Source organism: Photinus pyralis, unplaced genomic scaffold, assembly GCF_008802855.1.
Source record: "Photinus pyralis isolate 1611_PpyrPB1 unplaced genomic scaffold, Ppyr1.3 Ppyr1.4_LG2, whole genome shotgun sequence".
Classification (NCBI taxonomy): domain Eukaryota; kingdom Metazoa; phylum Arthropoda; class Insecta; order Coleoptera; family Lampyridae; genus Photinus; species Photinus pyralis.
The window spans coordinates 32,976,933-32,991,999 of NW_022170403.1; the positions used below are offsets into that span (position 1 = coordinate 32,976,933).

At 36.0% G+C, this 15,067-nt stretch overlaps 1 protein-coding gene across 6 annotated transcripts in view; it reads left to right on the forward strand.

Annotated features, from left to right (window-relative positions):
* LOC116164189 (acyl-CoA desaturase-like) overlaps positions 1 to 13,560 on the forward strand; it is a 46,548-nt gene extending 32,988 nt beyond the window's left edge. For 3 of the 6 annotated variants that reach the window (XM_031478330.1, XM_031478327.1, XM_031478325.1), the window contains exons 2-6: positions 11,597 to 11,828; positions 11,908 to 12,038; positions 12,331 to 12,536; positions 12,620 to 12,805; positions 12,859 to 13,560. In XM_031478330.1, coding sequence (XP_031334190.1) covers positions 11,606 to 11,828; positions 11,908 to 12,038; positions 12,331 to 12,536; positions 12,620 to 12,805; positions 12,859 to 13,222 — 1,110 coding nt within the window. In that variant the 5' untranslated portion in view covers positions 11,597 to 11,605 and the 3' untranslated portion in view covers positions 13,223 to 13,560. Of the gene's footprint in view, positions 1 to 10,204; positions 10,327 to 11,153; positions 11,326 to 11,596; positions 11,829 to 11,907; positions 12,039 to 12,330; positions 12,537 to 12,619; positions 12,806 to 12,858 lie in introns of those variants that run through there. The other 3 variants (XM_031478329.1, XM_031478324.1, XM_031478328.1) reach the window with 3 other exon arrangements.
* Positions 13,561 to 15,067: the final 1,507 nt, after the last annotated feature.

The following is a 15,067-nucleotide window of genomic DNA, read 5'->3' on the forward strand; positions in this document are numbered from 1 at the left end:
AATACATAAAAGTTTGTAATTGACATTTGTTTCGTTATCAAATACTTAAATTTATTTGGCGTTTTCAGTTTCAAAACAGCCGTCATTTAGCCACAAGTGTCACATTTTGGCACATTGGCGCACTAGTGCCCAGAACAAAAATGCACTAGTGCGCCAATCTAAATTGGCGCAGTGGTACATTAGTCCCAATCAATAGGCACAAAAGTTACAGGGATTCTTGTGGATTGGGAACAGTAAAAATATACAAAGGCGACCTCATACAATTATTTATGGAGCGATTTTTGTGAAATTTTAACAGTAGGTCATTGTATCACGGATGAGCAGAAGCCCTTTAAATATGGAGCAATTTTTAGAAACATTGCAGGGTTCTCATAAACCGAGTATTCGTTTATTGGACAAGATACAGTCGTTCCCAGGAACCTTCCAAGCCCTACTTTGCTTTTATTTGCTATTATTGTTTGGGTTTTGTTCGTCCGTCCGTCCGTCCATCCCACTTCTGCGGTTTTGAACTATTCTAGATTCCTAGAATTTTGGAATAAGTGGCCTACACCTAGAACATGTATTCCCCCCCCCCTCATTTCCTAAAGTTTAAATTAGCACTACTAAAGGCATGCGTATGCAAAATCTGAGACCAATTGGTTGTCGTATGTAAAAGCTATGGACGTTTTACTTTCAAAAACAGCATCTCACGAAATAATTCCTAGGGGGGCCCTTTTAGTCAGCGAAATTTGATGGCCGTCTGGCACACCCTCAAGGTATAGGCTGCCTACTGCAAAAAATTCCAGGACTCTAAAACCATTCCCCTAGAAATAGTTCAAAACGGTAGAAGTGGGTCCGGGCGGACGGACGGACAAAACGCAAACAATAGCACATTTTTTAAGAATTAAAAAAAGTGAGCGACGGGGCCTGAGGGGGGGAGGGAGTTAAAAATTAATTTTATCTCTCATTGTATTCTAATTAAAGGTCCCAACGAAAGGAACCGTTTTCTACCAACTACTGCCCTTCTTTCTGTCCTCTTATAAAAACTACGAGGTGAGGGGGAGGGGGGGAGTGGAACTAGTTTTATCCTTCTAGGTAATCTAATGAAAGCTCTCAATGAAAGGAATTAATTCCTACTAACCATAGCCCTCCTCCTCGGCGTCACAAAGGGCGATTGAGACGTCTGTAAGAAATATATCCATGGTGATGTCAAAACAAAAGCTATTTCGGTTAAAAAAATGCCCTTTATCTGCACAAGACTTGTGCACAAGTTATACTTGTTTTTAATTCTTAAAAAATGCGTTAAAAAATAGCAAAATTTTTTTCGGCATGTACGAAAGCGGCGTCATTTTGAAATTATTTTATTTCAATTCAAATTTCAAGTATCTATTCCAGCTACAAGTTTAAAAACTTCTAACGAACGGACTATCCTGAATCGCCCTGTATAAATAAAATGTATTATCCAAATAAAGCAACTATAGATTAATTAAATCAAAAATGGTTAGATGCCCGGTACCTAAATATACTATCAATTAATAAACATGTATTTACAGATACTGTGGGGGAAAAATTTATTGACTCTACTCAATGAATCTTCGTAAACCTCCCATAAAATGTCATATCTTCGATATATTGCAACAAAATGGCTAATATCGCCAAGAACTGTCGGTGAAATATATTATATTAGCACCTTAAAATTACTGCGAGACAAGGAAAAGTCTAATTTCAAGAAAAAAATTAAAGGATGAAAACCAGGATTCGCCTTAAGGCGAGTAACTTTAGCCCATTTTCCATGAATGGATCAGTACTACGAATCTATAGGAAATGTTGTAATAGGTCAAAATCAGACAATTCTCCCTAAAATACAAAGGGTGGTGTGGATTACTATTTGTATCCCTCACTGATAAAGGCAGTATTTTTTGTAAGAGCCACACAAAAGGACCAACGCACTACTATACGTTATAAGAGAAAATGCATCAGAGGCTTAGAAGAGGGCGTAAAAATATCTCTAAAAATAAGAAAGTTGACATTGCGCAGTTTGTGCGTAAATTAAAGTGGCCATAATAGCTCCTTCCCACGCGAGTTGGAAAATGCGCTAAAAAGATGCGGTAAGGAGAATATTGCCGAATATCGCGTTGGTGTTATACCTAAACGACAGGGGACAAATCGAACGCCGAATTTTCATTGATAAGTACTATGCGATCAAAAATAAGTTGCTGTCAAGCAGTGCCGTTTTTAGGCATGGGCCACATGGGCCCGGGCCCAGGGCCCCGAAGTCCCGAGGGGCCCCCAAAAGTTTGTGTGAATGAAAAAATGTTAGTGCAAAATCTGCCGCCTTAAAGTAAATGCAGATTTAAACAAAATTAATGCATAGAGTAAGGGATACCGGAAATTCTAAAATCCTGCGCAGATCGTGTATATGTTAGGCGCAAAGACCGAAAACGGCCATTGAGCGAAAAAAACCGCCACAACGCGTTTTGGGTAATGCCAATTGACCACGTAGCGTTCATTAGGTTTTTTTCGCTTTGTGGGCGTTTCAAAATAGCCACTACGCGTTCTGAACAATCTAACTGTACCATTACGAGAATTCGCGTTGTGGCTGTTAACTGTTTTCAACCACAACGTCCACATCACGTTCTAAAAAATAGTAAATATTCAGAACCCATTGTGGGAAATCGTCGGGAAGCACACAGGGGTTTGTCAGCTGCAATTGCAAGCGATGCTGCAGCGACAAAAAGTGCAAGTGCAAATCCAAAGACGTGAAATGTAACTCAAAATGCCACTCCAACAGCTCTTGCAAAAATAAATAAAGAACACTTACGCAAGGAAGAGATAGTATCAAAAAATCGTATGTAGCTCTCTGTAAGTTGTGGTTCCTAAGCTAATAAAGTTTCCTCCCGTTTCACAAAAACTACCCAGAATGTTTAATAATCACGTCGTAGCTATTGGAAAAACTAGTCACAATGGGTTCTACATATTTGATATTTTTAGAACGCGTTGTGGTTGAAAACAGTTAAGAGCCGCAACACGAATTCGCGTAATGGTACAGTTAGATTATTCAGAACGCGAGGTGGCTGTTTTTAAACGCCCACAAACCGAAAAAAACGTCAAGAACGCTTCGTGGTCAAGTGAAATCACCCAAAACGCGTTGTGGCCGTTTTTTTCGCTCAATGGCCGTTTTCGGTCTTTGCGCCTAACATATATAAGGTTACCATTTAGAAAGTTAAAAAGTCCTAATAAGTGATAAAAAGCCTAAAGTGCGTATTACACTGAGGTTTTGCCCATGGGTAAGACATTGACTTTACAGTTTAATAAAATAAAAGTCCGGTCATTTTCGTTACAAAATGCAAACATTGTGCCGTGTGCACGTAATTTCAATTTCCAAGCTCAAGCTAATTAAAAATCAACTGAGGAACAGTATGAGTCAGATGAGATTAACACATTTATCCCTGATGAGTATTGAAAATGATATTCTCCAAGAAATTGATTTTAACAATGTCATCGAAAACTTTGCGTTACTAAAGGTCCGAAAAAAACCCGTCTAACCTGCATAACTTGTAAAATAAATAAATCTGTAAAATATCTGTTTTTGTTTAAAAATATTTTTATTGCTGGTAAGGGGAGCCTCCACGAACGAATGGCCCAGGGCCCCGAAAAACTTAAAAACAGCACTGCTGTCAAGTCACCTTTGGAATTTTTGTTTACATGCGTATGCGCAGACCACACGGCATTCAATTTTGCCTTCAATTTACTTTATTCAAAGAACTTCTACAGTTCAAACTTAATCATAGCAAATAAGGAAGTTTTACGTCCAATTACAGTACCTACACCTATTGTCATTGAATAAAAAATTTTTTATTCAATGCTATTGCGCAGTGTGCTGAATTACATGTGGAAAAAAGCAGCTTATGTTGAAGAGCAAAACAAAATGATAATTAAAATAAAAGTTCTAGAAACGTTGTCATGTCATATTAAGATTCATATAACATTCTAATAATTGTGTAATAGTTGAGTGTGTACATGCGTAATTCTGTTTTTGACATCTACTCTTGGAATGTCCTTTTACGCCAATGACCTACTGTAAACATTTATCCAAAAATCACATCTACGTGCGACCTAATTTTTCACGTGCACCTTGAATTTGATTTTATTTGAAAGACCCAAATTAAGTTTTTAAAAAAAAAGTTGGGTACGTGCATACATTTTCCATTTCCTTTATTTTTGATTTTTTATAGTTCTCCGGAAAGCTAGAAGGTTTCCAAAACAAAATATATAATGAAAATTTCAACCTCCTATAATTCGTGAAGTTAGCACGGTCATCAAAAGCACTAACAACGGTACATTATCACATCGTTATATTAGTGCTTCGTTAGTGCCTCTTAGTAGGTACTTTATAACTTGCATCGGCACGACCGGCCGTATATGATCACGTAGTTCGTGTTTCGTAAGTGGCTGTTAATCACGGTTCGTATACTAAATGTTACTGCTTTGTAACCGGCGACAGAATTACCGATTTCCGACAAAACATTTGTGCCGTGCTGACTTCCAATCTTTTCTTGGAAACAATAGCAAGCCAGAACTATCAATATTATAGGAGTTATGCCGATTGCTAAACGTTTGTTATATAGGAAGCAAGGAATGAAGGTCAGTACCTTGCTTAAGTTTAATACAAGGTGTTGGTGAATAAGTGCGACAAACTTCAGGGATGATTCTGCATGAAAAAATAATGACCGTTTGCTTATAATTCTTTTCCGCAAATGATTCATTTACCGAGATACGGGGGTGTTTCTCTTCTTTTTCGTATGGGGTGCCGTTTTTACGCAAAATTATGATTTATTAACATACATTTCTTAATTGCATGTTAACAAATAACCAATAACTACCTCGATCTCGACCTGTTTCAGAGCAATAAATAAATAGTCAGTTTTTAAGAAAGGCTTAAACACCCCACATCTCGGAAAACGAAGCATTTAGGGACAACAATTAGGTATATAGCAAACGGTCATTATTTTTTCATGCAGAATCACCTCCTGAAGTTTGTCGCACCCTGTAGGTACATTTCGAATCGTTGAAACCGTATAATTCCATAAAAATAAAAAAGCCATATAAAGAGTTACAATAAAAATAACAAATTACACTGTGTAAAATGTATATGAGGTGTAAGTTTAATGTTGCTGCTTACAACACTTACATCTTTTGCCATGTCCATGTCGTCATACTTTTCCCATGCAGCATCAATTCTTTTGGAGTATGCGACATAATGTCCAATATTAGTATTAATGCGATCTGGTGCAAGGAATAAAGAAGGCCCTTTTGACTTCTCCGTTAGTTATAAACCGAAATTCAATATGCGCATAGCTTTAGCCATATAAAACGCAATTCCAAAAGTTGAGCCTAATCGATCATCATTCACATCTCGACCATTTATAAGTCGAATTGCAAACTTTTTTATTTATGAAGGTATTTAAATGAAATTTGATACATAGCCACTTGGAATAAAAGAAAATTTAACGCCAGTTTCAAAATTTGGGATTGCGCATGCGCAGTGCCAACTTTCTTATATATCGAAGAAATTAAATGATATCTCATACATATACGCTTTAAATAAAAGCAAAACTAACACCAGGTTCACAATTTGGTTTTGCACGTGCTGTAGCCATACCCAGGAGCGCGTTTTCTCTATTTGTTTACACGTTTATTATTTATTGTACGAGGGGAGATTTTTATGTAATCTACCTAGATATGAAAGAAAAGGAATTTAAGGCAAAACAAAATTTATTTTTCTACATATGAACCTTCAACGCCTATGCACTTATTCCACCGTTTCTATAATAAACAGATACCTTCAAAAAAAAATTCTTTCGGTAGCTCTTCCAAGTAGTCACTAACAGCAACTTTCAGGTCTTTATCAGAAGCAAATCTTTTGCCTCATAATGTTTTTTTATAAACATCACCGGTAATCGTAGTGCCTTTCTGCATGTATTCAATCAACACAATTCCCTCACAATCCCAGAAAACCGTTGCCATCAATTTTCTTGCTGAACATTGAGTTTTCGCCTTTTTTGGTGGAGGAGACTCACTGCATAGACTCTTATTTTGTTGGAGGATCACAGTGAGACATCCGGGTTTCACCGCCGGTGATAATTTTTTGGGCCTTGACCCTCCTTAGTCAAAACTTTTATAACGCTTCTGTGTTCAAATTTTCGATCACCCATTTTTCAACATTCAAACCGCCACAAAAATTACAAAACTCTTTCAATTTGTACGCCACGTGCTCAGAATACTTATAAATGTTGAGGCTGTTTGACAGTTAAAAATCATTGCCATTCCTCGGGGTTTTCATGGCTAGGTAGATTACATAAAAATCTCCCCTCGTATATGTAACAGTACCTGAACAAAAACATTTGTTGAAATTTAGATATCCATAAGAAATTATTTAAAACATTCCCATTCAATAGCAAAAATTGGCGCAAAATTCCGTATCTGTAGCACTAGGTTTACCTTTTAAAAAATATAGTAAAAAATAGTATATGTTACATTACATTGACAATCAATCTTACCTACCCTCTTCTAAATATTGAATTTACTCTCTTTTAAATATTGAATTTAAACTTACGTTCAATAATTCTGTTACTTGAATCTTGGTTAGTCTTAGCACAAACTCTGCGTTTTGGAGAAACTTCGGTACCTACTCATCCTTGGTGTGTGATGTCCATCGGCAAATCCTGCAGCATCCTCTTTTCCGAATTTACGACATCTTGTTCGCCTTTAGCATGGTAGCTGGCTGAGTCAGCTTTAATTTTTGATGATTCCAATTCCCTTACTTGACCAAAATTAGTGATTTCAACGAGTGCAGCACTGTCAGCACTGAACAAGGGTGAGGAGGGGCGTTTTCTCGGAAACGGCCGGTGCTGATGCCAGTTATAAAGCGCTAAGAAGCACTAACGAAGCACTAACGATGTGATCATGTATCGTCGTTAGTGCTTTTAATGATCATGCGAACTTCACGGACCTCAATTCATTTTAAAGCTAACGCGCGTACAAAAATTGTGTATGTACGGACGAGCGAGTAAGAAATCCTTACACGCGAACAACAAGCTTCCGCTATAGCGCTCACCTAAAATAACACACTACACAAAGGAACAATGACAAAAGAAATTAATATGCCTTATTACTAGTGTAATTCGATTCTACTTTCTTCTTGCATTTTGAAAATATAGGCCGATCGCATTTGACGCATAGAACGGGTTAAATCCAACCGAAAAAAGAAAAGCTTGGAACTTTGCCAGGATAGTCATTATGGCTTCGATGTTTCGATGCACGCAAATATAAAAGAAATAACCCACCAAGTCCGGGTTCGGGTTTTTTTTTGTGGTTTCCAGTTTTTGTTTAATATTTTTCACTCGGACAGAAATTCTCATTCTTCAATAATGCTACAGTTGCCTTCTGTAATCCCACTCGATTAAGGACACCCTATCTATATATTACCTGGGAACCCAGCCCATTCCGAGTGCTTAATTTTTTTTGATTTGTAGTACACTTTATATTTATTGGTTTGCAAATAGTCGTTTGAATGATAATCCATCTACGACACTAAGAACTCATCGGTGACAGTTTGAAGATAACAAGGAACGTAGTAAAAGTGATATCCAAACAACACTATACATAGACCGCAGGCTGCTAAGAGGAAGGTCATCCTGGTCATCGGTTAAGACCACTCACATTTCTCTATACGAAAATCATTTTTAAACCAATAGGTGCTGGATCCATGAAGTTGGAGTGTCGACTTGCAAATGAATTAAATTCCAAGTATCTCATAATTTTGTGCTAATTTGTGCTGCTAATTTAAAATTTTGTGCTCATCATTAATGAGTAATGCAACTTTTTCTGATGACATTCCAACTTCACGCTGTAGTATTCCGGAAGTTGTTTTATATGACCTTAAATCGGTTTGCTATATAACAATACGTTCTTAGGGGAATTTTTTTAATTAAACAAATCCCCTAATGTGATGGTTTTGTGCGTTCGTTGGTTCATCTGTTTCCGTCTAACTCGAGAACGAAAAGAGACAGAGATGTCAAACCTTCGCCAATCGCGTTCTACAACTTCAAGGATCAGTGCTATTGGATATGAACCGGATTAAAAATCATCTTTGCGAATATGAAACGTTTCGGAATCTACGATACTAAATTAATAGAAAAAGTGTGTTACACCAAGCGCGCATTCGCAAAGATGATACATCGCTGTCTCTTTACATTCTCGAGTGAGACTGAAACAGACGAACAACCGGAAGGACAAAACGATCATATTAGGGGATTTGTTTCATTCAAAAATTCCTGTGAGAACGCATTATTACTAGCAAAACTATTTAAAGTAATATAAAACAACTTCCAGAATACTACAGCGTGAAGTTGGAAAGTTGAATTACTCATTAACCTGACGAGCACAACATTTTAAATTAGCAGCAAAATTAGCACAAAATGAGCACACAATTATAGTGAAACAAAATTTGGAAAATATCAATGTTGACACTCCAGCGTGAAGGAGTGTCATCAGAAATCATTAACCTGATGAGCACACAAGTTTAAATTAGCAGCACAAAATGAGCACAAAATTATGAGATATTTGGAGCACAATTCATTTCAAGTCGACACTCCAACTTCACGGACTCTAGAGTAATAGATACGAACGTTTACCTTAACAATTTCTCGCTGCATCTTAAGTTTTGTTTATATGCATAATCCACGTATACCAAGCGTCAAAAATAAATCTATTGGATATATATTTGGAATATATTTTTCTAATAAACTGATGTGCCAAAATATTGGAATAATTAGAAATCTAAAACTTTCTTCACTGCCGTACTAGGTATTGGAGTTTTTTTTGACAAGTTTTGGTTTCGTTATTTTCATGTGCAAGGATGCCGCAGCTCGGTTCAGGGGTACATCTTCTTAGGGTGGGCATATTGGAAAATATTTGTAAGGTCAGAAAGAAAATGCCCAAAAAGCTGTTTTGTTCCTTTATCACCAAATTTTTTAACATACTTGACAACTCTGTGTAGTCTTTTACTGACTCGAGTAAACAAAAATGCTTGATGGTGCTTGAATTTCAGTAAACTTCTTGTCTTAGCTTAATGATGTTTTCGTGCGGCCGTTGGATTCCCTTAAACCAACTTATGTTTACATAATTGCCTTCGCTTTTATCTTCACCAAGCGAGTATGTATCAAATGTGGTGGGTACAATTCTAAAGGTTCTAATACTGTATGCGATCTGAATAAGAGTACGTGTGTTTTGGGACACAATCCATTGAAATATCAGGAATGGTGGTGGTAGTAGCTCCTATCTTGTTTGTCCAAACCACTGAGAAGAGTCTAATACAAAATCCAAAGTTTTTAGGAACTTCCACTAGAAGTTCTTACGAGGTGACAAGGATTTATGTAAAAAAAAACGATACGCGATTATGTAATGATTTGGAACATGAACAACACGATACAAATCTATAATAAATTCTTGGAATAAGTGTAATAATCGACAATGTCATGGTTAAATCGCACTTCGAGGTCGCGATTGTTTTTTTGCAGCGAAAGGAAAAGAGCACTCATATAAATGTTTGCTCTTCTTGGCGTGCAGTTTAAGATTTAAGTTTTAAGATTAGGTACGTTTTGATAATTTTTACGGTTCGCGTAAAAAATTTCCATTTGTCAACAAATAAACTCTTCGTAATTATAATAAAACTGTACTTAGTTCCCCATAAGAATACTTTTACTCTCTTTTATTCACCTTTCACAACTATAAAAGCAATTGACTTAATTGCATTCTTAAATTTAAATAAATTACAAATGAAACATTTTTCGTATGGTACTTTACGTAACCTTTTTGGGATATGGTACTTACATTAGGGTAATAATTAAGGAGATGCCAAGTAAAGTACGGGAAAGAAGTCATGAAAGTAGAAAGCATTATATTCCACTCAAATAGAAATTTGGTCATTAAAAGTCCTACCAGTACCTATCGAAAACAATTTGCTGTAATTGAGTTTAAATATTCAGAAATGTAATTAGTATCAAATCACTTGCACTAAAGTTCAGTGCTTTGCCAAAATTCGATAGTGTATGACATAAGGTTTGTTGTCTCTGCACGGTGCAATTATTAAAAATGTGAGTACCTAGAGTTAATTTTAGTCATTATTCGTCTTGTATAGTCAAGAGAGACGTTACTTAAAATAGTGTCAGTCTACGATATACTCTTCAGTCAGGTGTATTGCATTAAATCTTATCTTTGAATTTAAACCAATTTTGCTACCATCACAGTGAAGCGTGTTCTTAAATTTCGGGTACAAAAAAAAACGTAAGTTGTTTAGCTTCTGTAGTAACGTTTGTAATGCTCTATTTGATATAAAACAATTGGGGAACTAAACAATGGCGTTATGCAGTTTGTTAAAAAATATGTTGTCATTCTTTTATGTAAGAGCTTAATTTTCAGTGTGACATTATCCGAACTAGCAGAAAGCTAAGGGTACTAGGTATTTTGTTCTTCCATTTATATTTTACTTTACCGGTTTCGTGCTAAAATTGTATTTTGATTTTTTGTGCTCCGATTTATGCAATCGTGACGTATTAAAAGATTCCCATGATCGTTATTAGAAAATAATTAAATAGATATTATAATTATATTGCAAAGAAAGGTCAAATAATTAATATGCATTTCCCTCTAGATATTTCAATAATGTCTGTACTGTCAACAAACACGTTTTTAATTGCCAAACAGTGGGAAAAATTAAGGTCAGCCTTAGTTTTACTGGATGAAGCAACGTAAATTTCGTACATAATTGATCAGAATTGCAGAGTTTTACGTGATTAATATCTCGTATTTGCAGTAATCGCTAATTGCTTCATAACTTTTAAGTCTTTGCGAACATCGTTAAATAGGTACTACAGAAATTAACTTCGACAAAACGTGGCAACTTCTATTTTACATTCTTACGCCTTGTTATTGGAAGGATTAACAAAATTGTATTGTGGGTACAAAATTGATTACACTTAGATGTTTCCCAATTGGATTGGCTACGTCTGATTTATGATTGAAATTATTTTTGTCTACTTACCTTTTAAATTGGAAAACATAAACACGTCACCCTAAAAATTAATTTATTTGTTGGTCTCCGATATTCAAACACGTACCTATATATTTATCTTTAGTCCATTCAGTTTGATTACGTGTTTAAAGTAATTGAAAGAAACGTAAATACCGTTTGAAGCTAACCCACTCGTATCTAATTGTACAAGGAAGATTAAAAGGGCAGACTTTAATAATCCAGTTTAATTACTGATGACAAATCTGAGGTCTGTACGTATTTTCATTAAAACATTCTATCTCTTTCATGTTTCAACATTGCCCATAACTTTCCAGCCCCACTTAAACGTTTCTTTAAGAATGAAAGAATGAGGTTTTCAGTTACCAGTTTTAATTCGCCTATCCTTAATACAATTTTAAAATTGTGTGAATGTCTAATATAAAGTATAAAAAAATAGGATCAATGGATTTTTTAATTAAATTTACATCTATAATGTTATATTTGTGGCAAATATATAAAATATGTGCGGTTTTCGGATTGCAGTTAATTGAAATGACTCCCGGAAACACATCCATACCGCAACGTGTTATTTCTAAAGGAGATAAGTGTAGTAATTACGACACACACTTAAAACTACCATCACAAATTGGGACGGACTACGGCTTCAAGAGAAAAATTGTGTGGTTTAACGCACTTGGATTTGTCGCCCTTCATTTAGCCGCCCTTTATGGATACTACTTGTGCCTGCATGCTCGATTTTTCACGGTTGTTTGGAGTAAGTACTTCCGTTTATAATATTACGACCTTCATTCACTCGTTTAAATGAAGTAACAATTATTTGTATTCTCTTTTAGTGTTGGCATTAGTTCTAGTGTCTGGATTGGGCGTAACTATCGGAGCCCATCGAATGTATTCTCATAAAGCCTTTAAAGGTGCATGGCCGTTACGACTTGCTTTAATTATGTTGCACACACTAGCTGGCCAGGTAATAATACTTATAATGCACCTAATTGATTGCAAGAAGGTATTTAGAAAAAAAGCGTTCAAAGCACGAACTTTATTTCCCAATGTTTAATAACAATGAGCAGGAAATTAAAACTGTTACGGACCATCCATCAAAATTTAACTACAGTTTAATGGTGCCGAAAGCTAGTATGTAGTAATAGTGTTTTGATCTAGATGTAACGCAATCCGCTAACGTCAAATACCTTCTTTCTCGTGGTGTTCTATTAACCTTAGCCTTACGAGAAAGCGAAATTACCGGTTAAACTTTTCAGAACTGCATGTACATTTGGGTTCGGGATCACAGACAACATCACAAATATAGTGATACGGATGCAGATCCGCATAATGCCAACAGGGGCTTCTTCTTTTCACATATCGGATGGTTGATGTGTAAAAAGCACCCGGCAGTGATAAGTAAAGGAAAAACCATCGATTTATCTGATCTTGAGGCGGATTCTTTAGTAATGTTCCAGAAAACGTAAGTTGGCCAATTATAAACACTAACATTATTAGATAACATCGTTAATTTATTATAATGTTAATATATGTTAATAATTGCAGATTCTATAAGTCGCTATATGCGATATTTGCAATGGCACTTCCAATAGCAGCGCCTATATATTTTTGGAACGAAACCTATCTCAACTCACTTTTCATAAGTTACTTTGCTCGTTACATTATGGTCCTACATTTTACTTGGTTAGTGAATAGTGCTGCACATTTATACGGCACTCGTCCGTATGATGAGTAAGAGATTTTAATATTTTATGCTCTTGGAAATTAATACAATGAATTTTTAGAACTTTAAAACCCGTGGAGTGCTATCTCATAAAGTGGATTTCGGCAGGAGAAGGCTGGCACAATTACCACCACGCGTTTCCTTGGGATTATCGCGCCGCCGAATTCGGTTCGCATTATAGTTTGACGACATTCGTAATCAATATTTTAGCGGCAGTCGGTTTAGCATACGACTTGAAGGTAGCGCCCTATACAATGGTACAACATCGAACTTTACGAGCGGGCGATGGCACCCATCATATCTTTGGAAAGGAAGCTCAAATCACGCACGGCGACATACCCTACACGCAAACACCAGATGTGGACGAAGGGTACTTTGGAGATTTAAAGGACAACAGTAATAGGTCATTAACAATTAAGGGTTAGCTGGTTACCGGTAGTTAGGTATTTATTCGCAACGAGGTGCCGAGATGATTTGAGCTTCTCTAATTTGAACCTTCGTGGGCATTGCACGATGAATTTACGAAATTTCTAAATAGTGCGTTTTAATTATTTGGTTATTTAACTACATATTTATTTTTCAAATATTTAAGTTCTTCTTACTTCATTTCGTATTAAGACTGACGTATCGGGCACCACATGTACCTAGTTTGTTAATTTATAGTATGTGATAGCATTAGTTTGGATGATTGTTTATATTAGGTTCATTCAAACAGGGGATGATGTGTATAGGTAATTTGTTAATTAAACTGTGTAGTACGTAATTCTTAAATTTCTTTCTGCTAACGATGTGATCGAATTTTGCATAGAAGAACTCTAGGGTTTGTATGTATGTTAAATTAAAAATTGATAATTGCAAAAAATTTAAGTTGCGTTCGTGTTTATTCAAGAATAGTCGTAATTCGTAGTACTCATTTGCTTGCAACAAAATGCCCCCAACGACCTAACGTGCCGTGCGAACTGTAACAAATTTGTCGTCAGTACGTTGACCCAAACAGAACTGAATGCGCCAAACATTTTCCAATTTTGATGGGAACGCAGCGAATATCGCAAACTCTCCAAAGAGCCCCAGCAAAATGTTTGTTGGAATCTATATATTCAGCGCGCGCGACGCGTTTGGTTCGTTGGGGGACATTTTGTTGCAAATGAATGCGCACCTAAACAGCAAAGTGCCCGAACTTTCACAGCAAGAGTTTGTTGGATTATATCCAGCGCGTGTGGTTTGTTCGGGGCACTTTGTTGCAAATGAGTACGCAACACTGATCTAACGATCAGTTTTAATTTTGTTTGATTTCGTCTTTACCCAACCAAACGTCGCGTCAGGGTCAGTACTTATCACTTATCAGCCAGCAATTTTGATATCTGCCTATTTCACAAACATCGCAAAAAAACACCAACCAAGATAGGGCTGCATTGGATGCCCAGGATGGTAAAGAAGTCACCGATACACAACTTTAAACTAGAAGCAATATCCGAAATTATAGTTCGAGATTCGATTGCTTCCTTCAAAAATCTCAGCTAAATTCCAATTTCCAACCAATATCCACTTGTGAGCCCCCTAACAATTAATAATAATATTTATTTCATGCATAGTTAACAAAAGAAACTTACATTCGTCAAAACAATGGAAAAATCTAAAATATTATACATATGCTTAATAATTACATGGAAAAGTTTTCATATCGTAAAGCAGAAACTCTTCAACAGAATAGAACGCTTTACTTAATAAGAAGCTTTAACCTTTAACTTAAATAGTTTTAATTCTAAGGCGGTTAAACAGCTGGGTAGATGGTTGAATATTTTAAGTACCATATTGGTGGGTCCATTCTGAGTTTTTCTTAATCGACAATAAGGTATCCGTACTAAGTCCTTGTTTCTTGTATTGTATTTATGTATATCCGAGTGAAGAGAATATGTATCCAGTCCACTGTAAGTTTGACATGACAAACACATGTTAACACAAATAGACATGGCAACGTGAGTATCTTTAATTTTATAAAACTTGTACGACAATCATCACGATATCTAATTTTGGCTAAAATTCTAACAGCTCGACGTTGTAGCTTAAACGCGTATTTTAACTGCGAAGAATAACCCCTGGTAAGTAGAGCATATGATAGCACACAAAGTGCGTAATATGCATTAATTAAAACTTGAGTTGAGACAGTTTTTGCTAATCGTCGCATAACGAACAAATGTTTGCTGAATTTGATGGTAATTATGATAAACATCATAATTACTTTGGGAATCTTTCCATGAACATTTCGAAAC